The sequence below is a fragment of the Camelina sativa genome, chromosome 5, assembly GCF_030686135.1.
Source record: "Camelina sativa cultivar CO46 ecotype springtype chromosome 5, ASM3068613v1".
NCBI classification, from domain to species: domain Eukaryota; kingdom Viridiplantae; phylum Streptophyta; class Magnoliopsida; order Brassicales; family Brassicaceae; genus Camelina; species Camelina sativa.
In genome coordinates this window covers 18,813,825-18,835,191 of record NC_141884.1, presented here as the reverse complement: position 1 = coordinate 18,835,191, position 21,367 = coordinate 18,813,825, and the positions used below count along the sequence as shown (strand labels likewise).

The window sequence follows — 21,367 nt, the reverse complement described above, 5'->3', positions numbered from 1 at the left end:
GTCTAGTTGGTTTTGCAGATGCAGGATATTTATCAGATCAACATAAGTCCTGATCCCAAACTAGATATGTTTTCACAATTGGAGGAACTGCAATCTCATGACGCTCACAGAAACAGACTTTGGTCGCCACTTTCTCAAATAATGCAGAAATAATTTCTCTACATGAAGCATCGAGGGAATATGTATGGCTCAGATCAATGACTAACCACATACAAGAATCAAGTGGAATAGTCACCAGTAAAGAGCCAACAACATTATTTGAAGACAATGCTGCTTGTGTCGCTCAAATCAAAGAAGGTTACATCAAGAGCGACAGAATAAAGCATATACCTCCAAGATTTTTCTCCTACACTCAAGAACTCGAGCAAAAGAAGGAAGTTGATATTTAACATATCCGCTCAAGTGACAATGCATCAGATCTATTCACAAAGGCGCTTCCGACTACCACATTCGGAAAACATATTCACAGTATTGGAATGCATCATCTACGAGATTTATGAAGAAGGGTTATACATATCTTTTCGAGGGGGAGATTACGTTACTATACTCTTTTTTCCTTGTCATGGTTTTTATCCCAATGGGTTTTTCCGTGACAAGGTTTTTAATGAGGTAGTACGTAACTCGTCAATAGTGATGGATAATCAAGGGGGAGTATTATAAAATAGAATTGTGATTAATCCATCACAAGACACATGCCATGACACTTGTTCATGTAGTATTACACTAACTCAACACTTGTCATTACCAAGTGTATAAGTGTGTGACTCATGTCTTTTGTAATGCACACTATAAATAAGGAGTTGTGTAATAAGAGTAAAATATATAAGTTCTTCTTTGATCTAAAAGGCTTCCCAATCTCTCTCTCTTTCGTGGCTGCTTCTCTCTCTCTCATTTCTTGTTCTCTTTATAAAGTATTACAAAATACATATAAGTGTATTTGTAGTTATAATTCACAACATATAATAGATAATTTTTTAGGCCCAACACTACAAGAAAACAGGTGATTAGCGACTACACATAGCGACCACATATGTAGTCGCCAAAATTAACGACTACATAGTGACGATTTAGCGACTATTCTGCGACTACATGGATTTAGTCGCTAAATAGTCACTCTTAAACGACTAATTCATGCAGTCGTTACGGTGGTCGTATTTTAACGACTAAGAGGCGACTATATTGTTGATGGAATTATTTAGTCGCAACTTAGTCGCCAATTTAGCGACTACAGTACGACCACGTCAAATAGTCGTAATTTTTGGCGACTACGTTGCGACTCATTCGGCGAGTCATAAGGTAGTCGTAAAGTAGTCGTAAAATTTAGCGACTGTTCGGCGACTCTTACGGCGAGTCATTACATAGTCATCTTGTAGTCGCCTAGTAGTCGCAAAAAACAGTTAAAAGAAACGTGTTTTCCATGCGGGGGTTGGTGTACCAACTTTTATTATGTAGTCGCCTATTAGTCACCTATTAGTCACCTAGGAAAGTCTATAAAAAGAAGTTGCACTCATTTGTTCTCTTCACTCCTAACTCACTTTCCTCCTCTAAAAAAAAAATTCTAAATCAAAAAAAAAAAAGTTTGCTTTATATAATTTTTTATATTTTCTCCCAAAAAAAAAAATATATATATATATATATATAATTATAATGGCGGGATATTACAATTATGGTGGTAATGGCGGTAATTATCGGGAGTGGATGTACAAGAGGTTCGATGAAGTGACGGAGAATTTTTCATCTGAATTCGAAGTGGGGGTGGACCAATTCTTAACGTTTGCAAGTAGCCAAGAAACAGTTCAGAATAATGGGGGTAAGTTTCTCTGTCCATGTAGTGTTTGCAAAAACAATAGATGTCTCTCGGGTAGAAGAGTTATGAGTCATCTGTTTAGTAATGGATTTATGCCAGATTATTATGTTTGGTATAACCACGGCGAAGAAATTAATTTGGATATAGGAAGTAGTTACACTGATAGGACGTATGATGGGAGTCATGAAGAAATGGGTAATGTAGTAGAAGATCCATATGTGGATATGGTGAATGATGCATTTCGTTATAATGTGGGTTTAGATGATAATTATCATCAAAATGAGAGTTATGAGAATGTGGAAGAACCGGTACAAAACCATTCTCAGAAATTTTACGACTTGTTAGATAGTGCAAAAACTCCTTTATATGATGGTTGTCGTGAAGGTCACTCGCAATTGTCATTGGCTGCTCGAGTGATGCAAAATAAGGCGGAGTATAATATGAGTGAAAAGTTAGTAGATTCGGTTTGCGGAATTTTGACGGATTACTTACCAGAAGGCAACCAGTCTACCGGTTCACATTACGAGACAGAGAAATTGATGCGTAATTTGGGCCTTCCATATTATACAATTAATGTTTGTATTAACAATTGTATGATTTTCTGGAAAGAAGACGAAAAGGAAGAGACATGTCTATTTTGTGGTTCACCAAGATGGAAGCCTAAGGAGGACCGACGGAGAACAAGAGTACCATATAGTCGTATGTGGTATCTACCTATTGCTGATAGGTTGAAGAGAATGTATCAGAGCCAAAAGACTGCAGCGGCAATGAGATGGCATGCAGAGCACCAATCAAAAGAGGGAGAAATGAATCATCCTTCTGATGCGGCGGAGTGGAGATATTTCCAAGAGCTTAACCCTCGGTTTGCAGAAGAACCCCGTAACGTCTACCTTGGATTATGTACCGATGGGTTCAATCCATTTGGCATGTCTCGTAATCATTCACTGTGGCCTGTGATCTTGACTCCATATAATTTACCCCCTGGTATGTGCATGAATACGGAGTACTTGTTTCTTACAATTCTGAATTCTGGGCTAAATCATCCGCGAGCTAGCCTCGATATCTTCCTACAACCTCTTATTGAGGAGTTAAAAGAGTTGTGGTCTACTGGAGTCGATGCATACGATGTGTCTTTGAATCAAAACTTCAATCTAAAAGCAGTGCTGATGTGGACGATAAGCGACTTTCCGGCGTATAGCATGTTATCGGGATGGACCACCCACGGTAAATTATCTTGCCCAATTTGCATGGAAAGTACAAAGTCGTTTTATCTACCCAAAGTAAAGCTCCATTCCCAGCATATACATTGACAAAGGAAGCCAAAACAAATTTATTGGAATGTGTCAAGTATGCGGTGAAATTTCCAGATGGTTATTCGTCAGACTTGGCTAGTTGTGTTGATCTGATCAATGGCAAGTTTTCAGGAATGAAGAGTCATGATTGCCATGTTTTTATGGAGCGACTTCTTCCATTTATCTTCGCAGAACTCCTAGACCGGAACGTTCACCTTGCATTATCAGGTAGTACCATCATTTTAGTAGTATATATTTTTAAATATAATTTCCTAAGACATGAAATTTTCAGGGATTGGAGCATTTTTCAGGGACTTATGCTCAAGAACTTTGCAAAAAAGTCGCGTTCAAATTCTTAAACATAACATTGTTTTGATCTTATGCAACTTAGAGAAGATATTTCCACCATCATTTTTTGATGTGATGGAGCACCTGCCTATACATCTCCCATATGAGGCAGAATTGGGAGGCCCTGTCCAATATAGGTGGATGTATCCTTTTGAAAGATTTTTCAAAAAGTTGAAAGGAAAAGCGAAGAACAAAAGATATGCGGCTGGATCAATCGTTGAGTCCTATATCAATGACGAGATTGCTTACTTCTCTGAGCACTACTTTGCCGATCATATACAAACAAAATCAAGGTATAATTAAATGAAATTAAAATTTATACTTAATTTGATTTATTTTTAATTATCTTATTTGATCAGGTTAACAAGATTCTATGAAGGTGAAGTCCCAATATATCATGTCCCTGGAGTCCCTAATATATTTACTCATGTCGGTCGCCCAAGTGGGGAAATGCATGAAGTATGGCTTTCAGAGAGAGACTATCAGTGCGCACATGCATATGTTTTACGGAATTGTGACTATTTTCAACCAATTGAGAGGTATATAATATAGCCTCGCATATATATAGACTCCACAAATATTTCTCATATATATTAAATATATTTAATTTTCTTAGTATGTTTGAGGATTTTCTTTCTACCAAATATCCTGAATTAACCGAAAAAGAACTGTCCACGAAAAGAGCTGAAGAATATCATGTGTGGGTGAAAGATTATGTAAGTATACTCGAACCCATGTAACCGACTCTGATTATGCATTTATTTAATTATATCATTGATATATAATACTTATATGTATACGCAGGTTATATACTGGAACGCCACAAATCCATTTCCTACTTGGGTTCAAGAGATAGTGCATGGACCGTTACACAAGGTCAAAACTTGGCCAATATACTTTACAAGAGGCTATGTGTTTCATACGCAGAATCACGGCGCTGGACGGAAGACATGTAACTATGGTGTATGTGTTAAAGGTGAAAATTACACTGATGCATCTGATGGTGCAGATTTCTATGGGAACTTAACTGATATCATAGAACTTGAGTACGAAGGGATGACCAATTTGAGAATCACACTTTTTAAGTGTAAGTGGTATGATCCTGTCATTGGTAGAGGGACTCGGAAGAGCAATAGTGGCGTTGTTGACGTGAACTCTTCGAGAAAATACAACAAATATGAGCCATTCATTTTAGGTACGTAAGACTTGTCTAGAATTTATATATAAGTTTATTTAATGTAACTATCCATACTAAATTGCGATTTTGTGCAAACAGCATCTCAAGCGGATCAAGTTTGCTATATTCCGTATCCATACACAAAGAAACCAAAGCGAGAGTGGCTAAGTGTTCTGAAAGTAAATCCGAGGGGAAACATTTCAGGAGAATATGAAAGCAATGAACCGACTCTGTTGCAAACAGAAAATGATGATGCTGTATTGATGACTACAGTTGAAGATCTCATAGTCGACAATTTGGTAGCAGATGCTAATCCAATAAACCTTGATTACGATGTTGGAGATGCGGATCCAGAAGATGAATTCCAGTGTAATTTATCGTCTTCTGATGATGAAGAACAAGAAGACGAAGAACAATAATTATTTGGCAAAATTACTATGTATTTGTTTTTTAATTTTTGTCTTTTTACTGTGTAATATTTGTGTATTATTGTGTAATATTATTGTCTAATATTATTGTGTAATATTATTGTGTAATATTATTGTGTAATATTATTATGTAATATTATTGTGTAATATTATTGTGTAATAAATTTGGTTATATAAATTTGGTTAATTAAAATTGGTTAATTAAAATTGTAGATTAAATAAATTTGGTTAATTAAAATTGTAGAGAAAAATTGTAGATTAAATTGTAGATTAAAATTGTAGATTAAAATTGTAGATTAAAATTGTTTTAAAATTGTAGGTTAAATAAATTTGGTTAATTAAAATTGTAGATTAAAATTTGGGCCTAATTAAACATAAACCCAAACCCATTAACCAAACTAATCCTAACTAATCCTAACTAAACCCAAACCCAAACCCATTAACCCTCTTCTTCTCTCGATTCCCCCTAATACGAAAACCCTAATCCCCATTTTCTTCTTCCTCTCGCAGCCTTCTCTTCTTCCTCTCGATTCGATTCTCCCAACGATTAACCCTAATCCGCATCTTCTTCCTCTCAATTCCCCCAAATCTAAACCCTAATCCTTCTCTTCTTCCTCTCGATCCCCCAAATCTAAACCCTAATCCTTCTCTTCTTCCTCTCGATTCCCCCAAATCCGTAACCCTAATCATTCCCATCATCTCAAACGATGCCTAATCGAGGAGGAAGGAAGAGGAAACCTGCTGCTCCTAACGTTTCTCAGAGAGTCGGAGCGTCAACAGCAAATAAACGGCCGCACACTCTACCCAATCAGTACAACTTCACGCCGGCGGTCCAATCTCCTCCTCCGCTGCAGACGCCTGAAGTACAACGACAGTCATCGGCGGCCCAAATCCGGAACTATCCTCCGCCTCAACAGCTTTTTCAGAACTCCTACACTCACCCACCGCAGCCTACAGTGAACCCGACCCCTTCTCAAGAAGTCCATCCGTCGCATCCTCCGTCTCAACAGCTTTTTCACAACTCCTACACTCACCCACCGCAGACTACAGTGAACCCGACTCGTTCTCAAGAAGTCCACTACAATCCGTCGCATCCTCCGCCTGCTCTAGTTGACCCTCCGCCTACTCTAGTTGACCCTCCGCCTTCTCCAGCTGAAGTCTCTCAGACTCGCAGTCATCGTTCGCATCCATCGTCTCAAGGCAACAATTTCCAAGCTGATTATCCTCCGGTGTTGCCGGAACTCCAGGAGGACACATTGCGGGCTCTGAATGCACTGCTTCTAGTGCCAAACAGACATGAGTTCACCACCGTCCTCTCTCCCATTCCCCTACCAAAGACAGAATGGTACGGTTACAAACTCTTAGACTTATCGATTTGTTATTTTGAGTGTCTCTGTTGGTTGACTTTGGTTTTATTGTTTCATGTGTCTGGAGGTTTGATCGTGACCCTGGATCTACGCTCACTCGGAAGATTACTAAAATTCTTTTAAACAAATTCGAAGGTCCTTTCTACAGTTGGACATGCGTTCCTCGGGATAAACAGGAAAGATACTTCATTGAGTTTGCGGTTAAGTGTTCTGTCCTCTAGCTTTCATATATAGCTTTAAGCTTCACATACTGCTTTACTCTTCATATATTGTTTTATTTACTTGTGCTTCTTTTCACTCACATTAGCTATTTTCTTTTTGTTTTTTGTAGAAAACCCACACTTGGGATCCTTTGATAACTGGGACTGTTCAAGCTCACTTCGAGACCATTTGTCAAAATCGGCTCAAAGACATGGTTAGCACCGTGAGAACTACTAGACGCCAACCTAAATGGATTGGAACTACTCTATGGACAACAATGACAGAATTCTGGGACACTGAAGAAGCACAACAAAGGAGCAAAACATATTCTGATTGCCGTATGTCTGACCGTAATGGCCTCGGTCCTCATGTCCACCTCTCAGGGCCAAAGTCGTATAAACAGATTCAAAACGAAATGGTGAGCCAATTCTGTTGTTACACATTCGCCACTTTTATTTTTGACCTAGCTGTTACATTAAAAATTTACTTGTCTGTTTCTTAACATTACAGGAAGAGGAATTGGGAAGAGAAGTACGTATTGGTGAGGTTTTCATCAAGGCACATACAAAGCCTGATGGGACATATGTTGATCGGAAGGCAGAGAAGATAGCAGAAACATATGAGAAGAATGTGCAAGAGAGGTTGTCTCAGCTCCAGGAAGATCCTTCTGCCATCTCAGATGGGGAGTCACGGCCCCGAGAGCTAACAACTGAAGAATATACAGAAATCTTTCTTCAGGTTACGTTTTATTTTAACAATACAAAAATGTTATCTTGGAGTTTAATTTGACATCCTCTAATATCTTATTTTCTCTTACTTTGCAGTCCACTGAGAAGGATTCAAGAGGAAAACCTTTTGGAGTTGGAAGCCTCTATGACTGCATTGTCAATGGCAAGGGGAAGCAAGCAGGAGACACTTTAGCCTTTGTGGCTATGCAAGAACAATTGAAGGAAGCTCAACGGAAGATAGAGGAGCAGGCTGCTAATATGTTGAGGCGTGATGCAGAAATGTTGAAGCGTGATGCACAAATTGCTCAACAATCCGAAATTATTGCTGGGCAGAAGGAGAAGATTGACGAGTTGGACTTGGTGGGGAAGTTTCTGCGGCAATGTGATCCACGGTTCAAGGAGTTCTTGACAGCCCATTCAGCTAAAGAGACTACCACGACAGAGCCTCTTCAAGAAGAAGATCCAACTTCAACTCCATAGGTTACTCTATGTGTTAATTACCTACTACTAAGTAACTATTTTTTGATGAACTCAATGGTGACACTATGTGTTGTATGTACTTTGTGTTTTGAAAACTATGATAATTATTATGTGTTTCTTTAGGTTTCCAATTTAGAATCATTTGTTGGTTTTGTTGACAGGGTTAAAAAGAAAAAAGAGAAATTAAAATATTCTATATCCAGTTTCAGAAAACGTTAGTCGCCAAATAGTCATCAAATTTTAACAATATAGTTAAAAACTAAAGTGACTATATAGTGACTACAACATATATTAGTCACTATATAGTCACCAAAACTTATACGACTATCTACCGACCAAATAAACAACCCATTTGTTCGGTTTTCTTAATCACAGAATAGTCGCAACCTAGTCACTAAAAATAACGACTACATGATGACTACTATGAATATAGTCGTAACTTAGTCGCAATGGAGTCACAAAACTTTACGACTAAATGATGACTACTATGTGACAACATGTATATAGTCGCCTATTAGTCGCAAAATGGCGACTAAATTTACGACTACAACAAATAGCGACTATCGATTAACGACTGTATGAAATAGTCGCTAATTAGTCGTAAATCTTGATTTGGCGACTATTAAGTGACTAATAGTGTAGTCGCAAAATGCGTGTTTTCTTGTAGTGCAAAAAAGAAATTGTTTTGGGGGTTTGATTAATACTATTGTCAAATTAAAGTGATCACACATTATAGAATTGATCGGATTATTTCGGTAGCCTAAACCAAACCAATCCCTTGGGTTTGTGGCAATTATTAAAATATTTTAATAATTAAAGTTCCTATCTTTCTTGTCAAATAAATTTTTTTAATTTCTCTTATAAAATGTGAAGAAAATTTAACTCAAAAACCTGTGGTGTGACAAATTTTTTTTATTTACCTGAGAAATAAAAAGTATCCGTACATTTTTGGACCTATAAAACAAGTACTATCTATCCCAAATCCCTTATAAGATGTTTCAGATAAAAGTATAAAGATTAAATTTTATTTTTTAAACCTAAACATCATTTAATAATTAATTAAACATACAATTCAACCAATGATAAAAAAAAACTGCATAATTTAAAGGGTTTGAATGGTGAAAGCGGTCAGGACGGACAAATCCATCAGTGGATTAGACCGCTTTTTATTTACTATTTACAAATTTAGTCCGCAGTGGTGCGGTCTAAAAGATACAGAAAGAAAACCATTGTGGACCAACCGCGAACCCTTTAGGTCTGAATGGTAAATGCGGTCAGAGCGGCCAAATCCGTCTGCGGTCTGGACCGCTCTATTTTTGGGCGGATTATAGACTGCTGCAGACTAACTCTATTTGTATGCAAAAGCGGTCTGCAGTTGGTCCGCAGCAGTCTTGTCTCAACTTATTTGGACCGCACCACTACGGACTACATTTGCTGAATGGTAAATGAAAAGCGATCCAGTCCGCAGACAGATTTGTCCACCCCAACCGCTGCAACCATTCACACCCAAAGTGTGAATGGTTGCAGCGGTTGAGGCGGATTTGACGTAGTCCGCAGTGGTGCGGTCCAAAAAAACAGAGGCTTTGAATGGTAACCGCGCCTTGACCCGTCTGCTGTCTAGACCGCTCTATTTTTAAGGCGGACAACAGACCGCTGTGGACCAACTCTATTTGTATGCAAAAGCGGTCCGCAGTTGGTCCGCTGCGGTTTTGTCTCTGCTTTATTTGGACCGCACTACTGCTAAGTACATTTTCTGGATCGTAAATAAAAAGCAGTCCAGTCCGCAGACGGATTTGTCTGCCCCAACCGCTGCAACCATTCACACACAGAGACAAAACCGCAACAGACCAACTACGGACTGCTTTTGCATACAAATAAATTTGTCCATAGCGGTTTCTTGTCCGCATTAAAAATAGAGCGGTCCAAACCGCATAAGGATTTGACCGCCCTGACCGCAATTACCATTCAAACCCTAAAGGGTCAAAAATTCAAACAACATTAAAATCTGTATATAAATTTGTAAAACATCTTATAAAGTGAAACAAAAGACTTCCTAAACATTCTATATTAGGGAACAGAGGGTGTATGACATAAGATTGGAACCAATCTAACTTATGATCACTCAGTGATCAAGAAAATCCAAGCTTAACTTGCGGAAGTTGGCATTAGCAAGCTGGCTATAACGCTCTCTCTTGTGAATCAAGGGGTAGAATGATGGATCAATGTGATTGACTCGCACAATTAATGGGTTAGTCGACTCACTCAATCAATGAAAGAAAGAAGGATGTTGAACTAATCAACAAACTTAATCTGCAGCTTCAAATACGCCTAAAAACCTACTCTATAAAGACTAATGAATAAATGGAAAAGACTCAAACTTTGACAAAGAAAAAAGTGTTCTTACTACTTTAAAGATGATCAAGGGTGTCTTTACAAAGATGGACGAACTGAGTTTATAAAGGGCTCAGACAACGGTCACTAAGCTAAGAAAATCAAGAGAATCGACATATTTAAAGATATAGCCGTTAGAACATTAAACACAAAAATCAGCCAAAAATGAATGTCATGTTGCTTGTATTTTGAGAGCTTGAGAAGGTAGAGTGGGTGTGACTTCTTGGAACATTCTGGGACATGTGTAGGGTCTTTAAAAAGCACCAGCTTTGATAGGGAAAGAGCCGTTTCTGAACGATCTCCTTAGGCTCCAAATAAGGTAAATAAGGTAAGGTCAGTTCCGGATATGGAAAGTGAAGGTGTGTGGGAATTTGCTTGATCCCATGTTTCTTAGTGAATCTTAGAGTGTTGTAGGAACCTTCTATAAGTATCACAAAGTCTCCTGGGCGCCAATAATACGTTTGGAGTCTCCAAAATCCACAAGGTTCCAAATAAGGCAAGTCGAGGGTCCTTCGGTTTAGAAAATTAATATCTCCTAAACCAAAATTAGTATTGACTTGATTCAAATTCGGCGAGCTCTTCAGATGGGTGAAGTTTCCAAAACAAGTTTGTTTGAAACTTGGTTCCTCATGTTTCGTTCCGGGTGATTCAATGAATGGTCATTTGTCTCCATCGCGTCTATTAGAGGTTTGCTGACTTGTAAATTGAATAACTCCTTCATGTGAACTCCTTTTGGGCTGGTTATCCTTTGAGGCGTTTTTCAGCTGAGAAGAGAATATTTTCCGAGTGGTTTCATGCCTTGCGTCTTCGTTTTTGAGCTGATATGGTTAAAAAAATGAACATATGTCCTAGTCGGGTCTGATTGGTATAATGCATCCGGTTTGAATGAGCTATGGTTCGGCTGTTGGTTTTATGACCGCATCATACCCTCCCTCTTCAAGAAGTTTTGTCCTCAAAACTTGATTCTCTACACATAGATAACTCAAGTTAGTACATTGAAATGTAAGAGAATGTAGAATTTTACCTCGGATTTGATCCAGTGATTCATCGTCGGGTGGCTTCTCTTTGATCTGGAGAAAATCATTGACACTCTCATCTCTATTGGCAGCTGGTCTGATAGATAAAAGCGTGTACTCCTCACGGTGTTGCTTTTGGTCCGTGAACTCATTTCTTCTCGATGAAGCACCTTTGTGATCTTTTTTTGTACCTGTAATAACTTCAACACTTTTGACAAGAAACAAGCGTGTTATGGCAGTCATTTAATCATTATAAGAAGGTAAATCAGTTTAGACTATTTAATTTTCATGAAGTGTAACAATTTCTTGCTTAACTTTAAGTTCTAATGACTCTCGTCTAGCATTGTACTTAGGTAATTGCTTCACATATTCAAAGTTTTAATCCAATTTAAGAGGAGCTTAGTATCACTAAGACTTACAATAACATTTCCCATGATAGGTTTGTCATTGACTTGTGGCTCACGGTTCAAAATTGGTGTGACTGGTTCAGTTTTTGCTTCATTTCTCATTGTGGGGCATAACTTTGCTGTGTGTCCTTTCTTTCTGCACCTATAACAAGTTAGTCTTTTGAAATCTTTAGGATCAAGAAACTTACCTTGATTTTCAATCAAATTGTACTTTGTTTCTCGTTTTAGAGTAGGTGTTTTGTCCTCTTGGATTGCTTGTTTGGTTTCCGCCGATCAAGGAGAATTAAATGGTGATCTGGTGGCTCCTCTTGTAGCAGAATGCTGGGGGCAGCATCATCTTCTCTGGTGGTTGGTGAGGAAGACATAAGCAAAAAACAATCCTTCACGCTCGGCTATCACCGGTAAGAAAGTACAAGGAAAAGAACCGCTTCAAAAGTTGAGTGGTAGTGAACGTAAGAATGAAATCCCCATAGTTGCTAAAAATCAAAGGAGAAGGTCCCTTCCAAGAAATACACTTACACCGATTTTTACAAGATGTTGACCGCGGTTAATTAGTTCATGTTAACCAAATACACATACCACATCCTTCTCACGCAACTAGAAAATCATGCGGATGTTCATCAAATCTTCAAGAACATTGGTTTAGGAAAAAAAATCAAATGGAGTTTCCCACTTACAAGGTTCCCACTTGTCAATTTCTTGCGTCTTCGGAAGTACATGTGAACCATGTCAGCCAAGAGGAAGCGACTAGCAATAAATTTGGATTCATAAGGTTTAATGTTGGACGAAAATCACACTAAGTTCACTTTCATGAGCTTGATGGCATTTTTGGTTTTCTAGGAGAAACGATACTTAGCCTTCCTCTTGCCAAGCGAAACCATAAAGTTGTGAACAAGGGAAGCGTCAATCCGTGATCCAAAATATTACTATATAAATATCATTATAATGTTTATTTAATTCATAATTCTGTAATTTAATGATTTTTTATATAAAAAATAATTTGATATTCCATTTCTGAAAATATACTAGAAAGAGGAATTCATTAGAATTTAACCTAGCAATATAGCTTAAATTAAGGTGAATATAAAAGAGATTTAAAATTAAATTAATATTTGGCATTTTTCATTGCATTTCATATGATTTTACAGGAAATATATTTAATATTTGAAAAATAAATTTTGGAATTTAATTATTAAATATTTTAGGTAAATTTTAAATATTATAGTAAATTTTTATTTTTATCATTGACAATATTTTTTAAATAAGTGGTATATTTTGATATTGTATGATTTGAATAAATAAAGTGTATTTCTGACATTTAGGAAATTTGTTTGTTATATATGTATTTTTAGGGAAATTTTTTAAAATGCATCTTTTTCAATACCCCTTTTTAGAGATACCAATAGAAAAAACTTTATTAAAAAATGTTCTCAGAAAATTCTCATAGTATTATGAGTATTACATAAACTAAAATAAATTAACATAACTAATAAAATAGTCCGCGCATATGCGCAAGATATTACCTAGTTTATAATAAAAACAAACAAGTAATAAACCTAGGATGCGCAGGATATTACCTAGTCTTTTTTTTTTTTAACATCTTACTTTATTTTATTAAAATTGGAACTGAGATACATAGTTATCTTCAAAACATACGCATACAACCAAGAATTGATTATAGTTTAAGAAGAAGAATTACAATCGAACAAGAGAATTAAACGCCGCTTTCTTTCATAAGCCTTACACGCTAATAGATTTGATAATCTATTATCTTCTTTATTCGCCTTCTTCCTTAATCCGACATGATCATCTTGTTTGGCTATCATTCTTTTGACGAAACTCCAATATACTTTGAAATGATCAATGGTTGCGATCCATCCGTTACATCGCATCCCAACAAAACATCTCCAGACATAGGAGATGACATCTTTCTTGGTTATAACTAATGCCCATGCTTGATGAGATGATGAGTACCATCTTTTGAATCTTGTTCCATGTAGACATCTCCAAAGACACACATTGAAATTGCCGAGGACTAATAGTAAAATCAAAATCAACATGATCTCTTTCCACCATATCCTTAGCCACTGTCTCAAACCGGTCCTATGAACCGATGTCTGCAATAAACATCTCTTAAACTCGCCTGCGTTGTCAATCCAATCCCCAATGATTCCAGGATCAAAAATCCAAATTACATCTCCATACCATTTGATGGAGGGGAATGACAACTGCCGAACACGCCGCTTCGTTCTTGAGCCAATGATCAATGAATGGTTACAAGAAGAAGAAGAGACGCAATCGGAGATAAAACGCCGGCAATAACACAACTGTGTACACCGGAAAAGCGCTCTACAAGAGAGATAAATGGCTACGACGAGACAACATAATCGCATAACTATGGAAGAGAGAATACCAGATCTACCAAGCCAGAGTGTTTTTTGCGGTTACGATACCATCGACGAGAAGGCTTCTGGTCCATCTTCAAGGTTTCTGGAAGTGGCTTTGCAACATGACTCACTGAAGTCGAAACCAAATTTATATGGTTGTGGGTGGAATGATTCAATAATAAATTAGGATAATATATATGAGGTGGGCACCATGGATTGAATTTTCGGTGAAACCCATCTCTGTGCTTCGTCAATTTCAAGAGTCTCTTCATGAATTTAGAGTGAAGAAAATTTATAAGAAGAACTCTGAATCTGAATAAAATTTAATGTTGAGAATGAGAAATTGCAAAAAACAAAAAGAAAACGAAAGTATGGCCGACGCCGGAGGCGACGCCGGCGAAGAGAAAATTGATATTACCTAGTCTATACTAGTATTTTTGCAGCAGTTTTTGCTCAAAAATACCTTTTGAAAAGTTTATACATTTAATGCATTGACTTTAATATTAGTTACCAAAATTTCAAAATTAATTATAGATATGATTTAAAAAAATAAGGAAATCTTTCTACCTCATTCAAACATAAATATATGATTTCTTTCATTTTTTTATTTGAATTATCTTAAATTATTCTATAATACATTTAGTTGATAAAAATTATGATTTTTTCCTGCATATGATGTAATATAAATTTTTTAAAACAGATATATGTTACTCAATAGATGAATAAAAAATTACGGGTACAATATCCCATATCATCTAAAATTTTTTGGCAATGGTTCAGAGTCATACTATAAAGGAGACCAAAATGATTCTGAATACAAATGAGTAGAAATCTTGATTTATCAGGCATTCAAACTTTAAAAACTTTTATTTGGTTTATTCCGGTTCTTTATTTTAAAGATTTTTAAAAGGTTAAATATAAAAAAATATTTAAAATTTTTAAAAAGTTAAATATGATAATTATTATACCGTAGATACACAATAAATATTAAAAATTAAGATGATATAGTGTGAGTTAAAATATCTCGGGACGGGGTTATATAGCGGGACGGATTTTATCGATATTTATATAAATTAAAAATATCACTAATTCGGTGTTACAGGGATAAAACATCATTTCATTATTTTGTTAACACTATTGGTATCAGAAAATAGACATATCTAATTAAATTAAATAAATAATTATTATGTAAAAAATAAATTATATTACGGTATTATATGGTTTATTTAACAATTATTATATAATTATAACATATTTAACCATAATTTAAATATGTTAGTTATAAATAATTTTGTCTGCGGTGTACCGCGGGTCCTAATCTAGTTTATAATAAAAACAAACAAGTAATAAACCTAGGCCTTTAAGGCCATTATCCTCTTTAAATGCATTCGTTTTATAAAACCATTAGTTTATATATGACACATCCCCTATATATTAAAAGAGAAGCACTCTCATAAAAATGTTGAAGTGTCGCACTCGTAGAGCTTCTGTACATTTTTTTAATAAATGCACTTACTTCTCATTGTTATTTACATAAATATACCACTGAAATATTATAAACCAATGTTTTTTCTATTTGTTTTTAAAAATAAAAGATTTAATCAACTATTAAATCCGAAAATGTATTTAATTATCATTTTATAGCCTATTTACTTATTAAAAGTAAATTACATTTCAGAAACAAGAAAAAAACTTATTCATTTATTTATCACTTTTATCATTTTTCTCATTGCATTTTTAAACTTAAGATTAGTTTAAATTAAATCAATTAGTTTAAAAATATTGTTTTATCTATTTAATGGTATAGTGATATAGATAATAATGTGAAACATAAAATATGTGAATTTGATTTTTAGAAACACAAAAAGACATCAAAACTTTCTATACCACCTTGAAATTCTTTTCCAAGTTCAAATATTTCACGGATGAAACGTATTTTACAGAATATAAACACAAATTTGAATAAACGAAAAAAAAACTTTACTTACATATTTTGTTTTATACAAACAAATCTTAAATCTCAAATAATAATTTTCTTCATAATATTTTATTTAAATCCATTTATTCCGTATATAGTGCGGGTTGTACCTAGTTCAAATTATACTTGAAAATTTCTTAATCAGAATTTGAGATACGGTGTAGCAAAGTCAGGCATATGTTGTTGTCGTCATGACATCATGAGTTTGATTGTAATAGGACAATAATTTCGTTTTAGAAAGAAAAAAAATGTGAAGAGAAGGACGCGCAATATAATTTTTTTAACACAACACAGACAAAACGGAAACAATAAACATAGACAAACCGAAAACTGTAGCAGGTAACACAAGAGTGTAGCATTTTTGTCAGATAGACTGACAATTATTGAAAACGAAGGAAAACAAACACTTATTGAAAACATGGAAAACAACACTGTAAACATGGATGTGGTATCTTCAATCCGTGGATGTACTTGTTTAGGCGGTTTCAAGTGCAGGCTTCACAAAGCCCTTAGTGAAGAGGATAGAACATGTGTTGATACATTTTTCAACGTCTCCACCCACAGTTTCACTAGCATCTAGTCACCAAAACAAGATTACAATAAATTTATTAATTAATCTCTATTTTTCCAACTACTATAATAATAATAATAATTTTTGGGGTTGGAGTCAATTTACCAGAGTTCTTGAGAGTAGTCATGGCACTGCACACAGAGGAAGCACACCCCAACTTGCAGTATTCATTGACAGCATCACCTTAAGTTACAAGTCAAAATCCATGCAACTTGCATCAAGATTGGAATTCATCTATGCAACGAATAAATAACAAAACACTAGAAAAAAAAAAAGAAAAATCAATTTACCTGAGTTCTCGAGACGGTTCTAAATAGATCCTGAAGGGCATCGACCATTATCAGAAACTTTTGTGCATCCAGTGGAAAATAAACAAACGAACTGGGGGATTTTTGGGGTATAATCACAGACAATATAGGCATTTCTCGCATTCTGGGACGGGCAGCAGATCTTTGCTTCAACTTGAATTTGCACCATGAGCAGACTCATCATGAGCACACTTAAAGCTACAAATTTGCCTTCCATCTTACAATTGACGACTTATTTGGTTACAAAATGAATAGTATGTAGAGAAAAGACTAGCAAGTATAAGCTTGTATTGATGAAATGATAATGAAACAAGACTTGTTTAAATACTAGTTCTTCTACAGTTTGCCACCACAAACTTCGTCTGCTCAATAGTCTATAACAAACTGGCTTGACCATGCAATCACAAGATATTTTGTTGATAGAAGAGGAGAAGAAGACAAAAGATGAGATAGAGATCCAGTTAGTTATTTTTGGTACAAACATGTTTTAAGTTTCTTCGTTTTAACCAACTCTCTTGTGGCTGTGGAGGTTGTGTGTTTTAATTTGAAAATTTTGTTGGGACCAAAATGAACGTTATCTTCTCTGATTATAACTGAGATGCCCTTGAGTTTAATTATATTATGCTGAACTCTTTAAGAAGTAGTGATCCCTATAATCTATAATCTATCTATCTATACTATTAATTGGGGAGCATACTTTGGAATATAAAAAACAAAAAAACATGACATATAATCATGTTGCCAAACAGGTTCAGTTACTTATATAATTAAAAATAAAAAATAAATAATATATGGTAAACAAAAACGATTAGTCAAAAATCTAATATTTATGGAAACAATAATTATGAAATTAATTATAAAATCAAAATTACCCTATATTTTGGAAATGGTTTAAAGTTTAAAGTTTGCTTTCATAATAATCAAAAAATTTTAAATCAAAAATTATATATATATATATATATTAATTGGGAGCACACTTAGGGATACAAAAAAATAAAAAAGCATGACATATATTCATGTTGCCAAACAGGCTCAATTACTTATATAATTAAAAATAAAAGAATAAACAATATATGGTAAACAACAACTGTTAGTCAAAAATCTAATATTTATGAAAATAATAATTATGAAATTAATTATAAATTAAAAATTACCCTATATTTTGGAAATGGTATAAAGTTTAAAGTTTGCTTCCAAAAAAATCAAAGAATTTAAATAGAAAATTATATATATATATATATATATATATATGTAAACATATTTGATTTGATTTTAAATTGTGTGATATTTACAGAAATAACAAATCAATTTAATACAATTAAATAGAAACAAATAATCATATATCTATAATATTAATTAGGGAGCACACTTAGGGATACAGAAAAAAACAAAAAAGCATGACATACACTACAAGAAAACATGCATTTTGAGACTACAATTTGTGACTACTTATTCAGTCACAAAATAGAGCGACGCTTTAAGACTATTTTGCGACGACTTAACGACTACAAAAAAATTGGAGAGAAAAACGTCGCTTATTAACGACGAAACATAAAGATCACAAAAGGGTCTTAAATTAGCGACTACATTAGGACTATTTTGCGTCGAAAATAAATTCGTCTTAAAATGGTCACAATTTGCGACTACTCTGTGACCATTTATATAGTCGGTACAGCAAGTCACAAAAACGTCGCATATCGAGGACTTATTTGCGTCCACATTTTTACCCTTATTTAGTAACAAAGACGTCACAATTTGCGACGATATTGTGACTGATATCTGAAGACTTTGCGACTAACACCTGATTTAGCTACTCTTTTAAGACTGTTTACCCACATTTGAGATTCATTTCCAGTGTTACATGTTCTTTTATCTTAAGTGTTACATGTTCTTTTATGAGAATGTGTTGCAATGAAGAAAAATTCAAAACTAAGTGATGTAAACATTGTTTTACTAAATCTTACTATTGCATGTACTTTATACTACTACTATGAGTTCTCCTTAGTGATTTATATAAATAGTTTTGTTCATAATGTGTAGAATTCAAGATTTTTATTTTGTGACATATATATGGTAGTCTTAAAATGGTCACACATTGCGACGGATTTGCCACTATATTACGACTATCTCAACTTATCACTATTTTGCTACCGATTAGAGACCTGTTTTGCGATGATATTGTGACTGATATCTGAAAACTTTGCGACTAACACCTGATTTAGCTACTCTTTTAAGACTGTTTACCCACTCTCTATATTTTTTATTTTGAAAGTTCACATTTGAGATTCATTTCCATGTTTAGGTTGATGTTTACGCTTTGTTTTGTTCACCTTATCAAGAATAATTTTCTTAAAGTATTAAATTTCAATGGCTATAAACTAAACATTCATAAGTTCAAAATTTATCTTAAGTGTTACATGTTCTTTTATGAGAATGTGTTGCAATGAAGAAAAATTCAAAACTAACTGATGTAAACATTGTTTTACTAAATCTTACTATTACATGTACTTTATACTACTACTATGAGTTCTCTTTAGTGATTTATATAAACAGTTTTGTTCATAATGTGTAGAATTCAAATTTTTTATTTTGTGACGTATATATGGTAGTCTTAAAATGGTCACACATTGCGACTGATTTGCCACTATATTACGATTATCTCAATTTCTCACTCTTTTGCTACCAATTAGAGACCTGTTTTGCGACGATATTGTGACTGATATCTGAAGACTTTGCGACTAACACCTGATTTAGCTACTCTTTTAAGACTATTTACCCACTCTCTATATTTTATATTTTGAAATTTCACATTTGAGATTCATTTACATGTTTAGGTTGATGTTTATGCTTTGTTTTGCTCACCTTATCAATAATAGCTTTCTCAAAGTATTAAATTTCAATGACTATAAACTAAACATCCATAAGTTCAAAATTTATCTTAAGTGTTACATGTTCTTTTATGAGTAATACATACACAAAATCTCTATAAAACTCTTGTTTATCAGTGTTTTAAACAAAATATTTGTATTTTCTGTTTCATGTACAAGTGTTACATGTGGTTTCAGTTGAAACTTGTTAGTTATGTAGTATCTTATAAACTAACTTATCAAAACATTGTTTTATCTTTTTAAACTGAGATTTTTATCTTTTTAAACTGCGTATATCTAAAATTAAAATCCAACACTTAAATCTTCAAAAAAAACATAATCATTGAAAGCCTAAATTATGAACAAAAAAAGACAATTATATAAACAATTATGAATTTGTATTCAAAATTATATACACAGCTAAAATAAATATGAAACTAAAATTATTTGGTTTGGGCGGACAAACCCAAAAATTCCAACCATCCCACTATTTTATTTGGTTTTTCCGGTTAATGTGAAATTATTTGGAAAAGAGTTGTGGGTTAATTAATTGTATATTTCTGAATAATTCAAATTGTCATATCTTAAACAATTGCATTCCGATTTTCATATTCTATAAACAAAATCTTCGTTTGGACATTATTATAATATTATGTAAATTGTGACCAGGTGAGGATACGGCATATATTTGTATTATGTAGAGTATGTCATATCTTTATTTCATTAATTAAAAAAATAAGAATCCACGTTTAGTTAAAAACCTAAATGCTCTTCTTCTTCGTTGCTTTACCTTGCAGCGCCGCTGGTAAGAGAAGTTACAGTTTTTTCAGATTTAACCTCAAAACACATATATTTCCATTGATTATACACAGATCTAATCTTAGTTTCAAGTGATTCAACAATTTTTTTAACGATTCTAGTTCATCGTTATTCGCTTCCTAACCCGAACCGTACGCTTTTCAGGCGCTGTAGAAACTCAGATCTCTTCCTCTTCGATTTAGCTCCGATCTCTTCCTCTTCAATGTAGTTCTGATCTCTTCCTCCTCGACTCGCCATGAGTCTCTCCAGCCGACAGGCTGACCACCATCTCGCTAAACCCTCTGATTCTCATCTAACAGGTACTTGTTCCGTCTTTTCTCTTCTCTTTCTCGCGATTTGTCAAGTTCATATTAAGATTTAGACTATCAGATTCATTCTTCATTTCCACTGCTTCTCTCTTAGGTCATATAGATTGGAAGCGTTAAACTCAAGCCACTCAACCGCTCTTCTTTCTCCGCCTTTGTTTTCTCTCCGTCTCTCCGATTCACAAGCTTTTGACAGCGAAAGATTCTCACCGCCGTTTTTTTCGTCGTTGAAGAACATAAACAGATCCGACGCCACGAGACCACCGAGAAGCCTTGGAGGAAGAAGCATAGCAAGCAACGGGAATCGTCGGCAAACGGCATTTGGTTGCGGCGGCTGAGGGCTCACTAGGGTGATTAGGGTTTTTTTTGGTTGATTTTAGCATCCGGTTTAACCGTGATTTAGTGGCCGGTTCAATTCTGTAACAATTATTCAATTCCCGGTTTGGGTGGTTTGTTAATATTAATATATATATATTAATTTAAAGAAAAA

The 21,367-nt window shown here is 34.7% G+C and overlaps 1 protein-coding gene, 2 long non-coding RNA genes and 2 pseudogenes across 3 annotated transcripts; 2 read left to right on the top strand and 3 right to left on the bottom strand.

Annotated features, from left to right (window-relative positions):
* The first annotated feature begins 5,558 nt into the window (after positions 1–5,558).
* On the top strand, positions 5,559–7,940 carry LOC147943983 (uncharacterized). The gene is made up of 5 exons (XM_087452782.1): positions 5,559–6,397; positions 6,487–6,619; positions 6,751–7,038; positions 7,131–7,358; positions 7,445–7,940. Exons 1-5 carry the CDS (start codon positions 5,760–5,762, stop codon positions 7,826–7,828), a joined length of 1,671 nt encoding a protein of 556 aa, XP_087308908.1. The 5' UTR covers positions 5,559–5,759; the 3' UTR covers positions 7,829–7,940.
* A 2,434-nt stretch (positions 7,941–10,374) lies between these two features.
* On the bottom strand, positions 10,375–12,370 carry LOC147943982 (uncharacterized; annotated as a pseudogene).
* Positions 12,371–13,274: 904 nt separating this feature from the next.
* Positions 13,275–14,408, bottom strand: LOC147943981 (uncharacterized; annotated as a pseudogene).
* A 1,850-nt stretch (positions 14,409–16,258) lies between these two features.
* Positions 16,259–17,562, bottom strand: LOC147943980 (uncharacterized). The gene is made up of 3 exons (XR_015557115.1): positions 16,869–17,562; positions 16,684–16,761; positions 16,259–16,583 (listed from the first exon to the last, which is right to left on the bottom strand). It is a non-coding gene; the product is annotated as an uncharacterized LOC147943980 (long non-coding RNA).
* A 2,792-nt stretch (positions 17,563–20,354) lies between these two features.
* Positions 20,355–21,367, top strand: LOC104773804 (uncharacterized). Its single transcript, XR_765171.3, has 3 exons — positions 20,355–20,558; positions 20,717–20,871; positions 20,975–21,367. It is a non-coding gene; the product is annotated as an uncharacterized LOC104773804 (long non-coding RNA).

Excerpts from the sequence above, each read along its gene's own strand:
- LOC147943983 (XM_087452782.1), top strand. The coding sequence starts at position 5,760 with ATGCCTAATCGAGGAGGAAGGAAGAGGAAACCTGCTGCTCCTAACGTT. Across the intron at positions 6,398-6,486 it reads CCCCTACCAAAGACAGAATG|GTTTGATCGTGACCCTGGAT; the intron begins GTACGGTTACAA and ends ATGTGTCTGGAG. Across the intron at positions 7,359-7,444 it reads ATACAGAAATCTTTCTTCAG|TCCACTGAGAAGGATTCAAG; the intron begins GTTACGTTTTAT and ends CTTACTTTGCAG.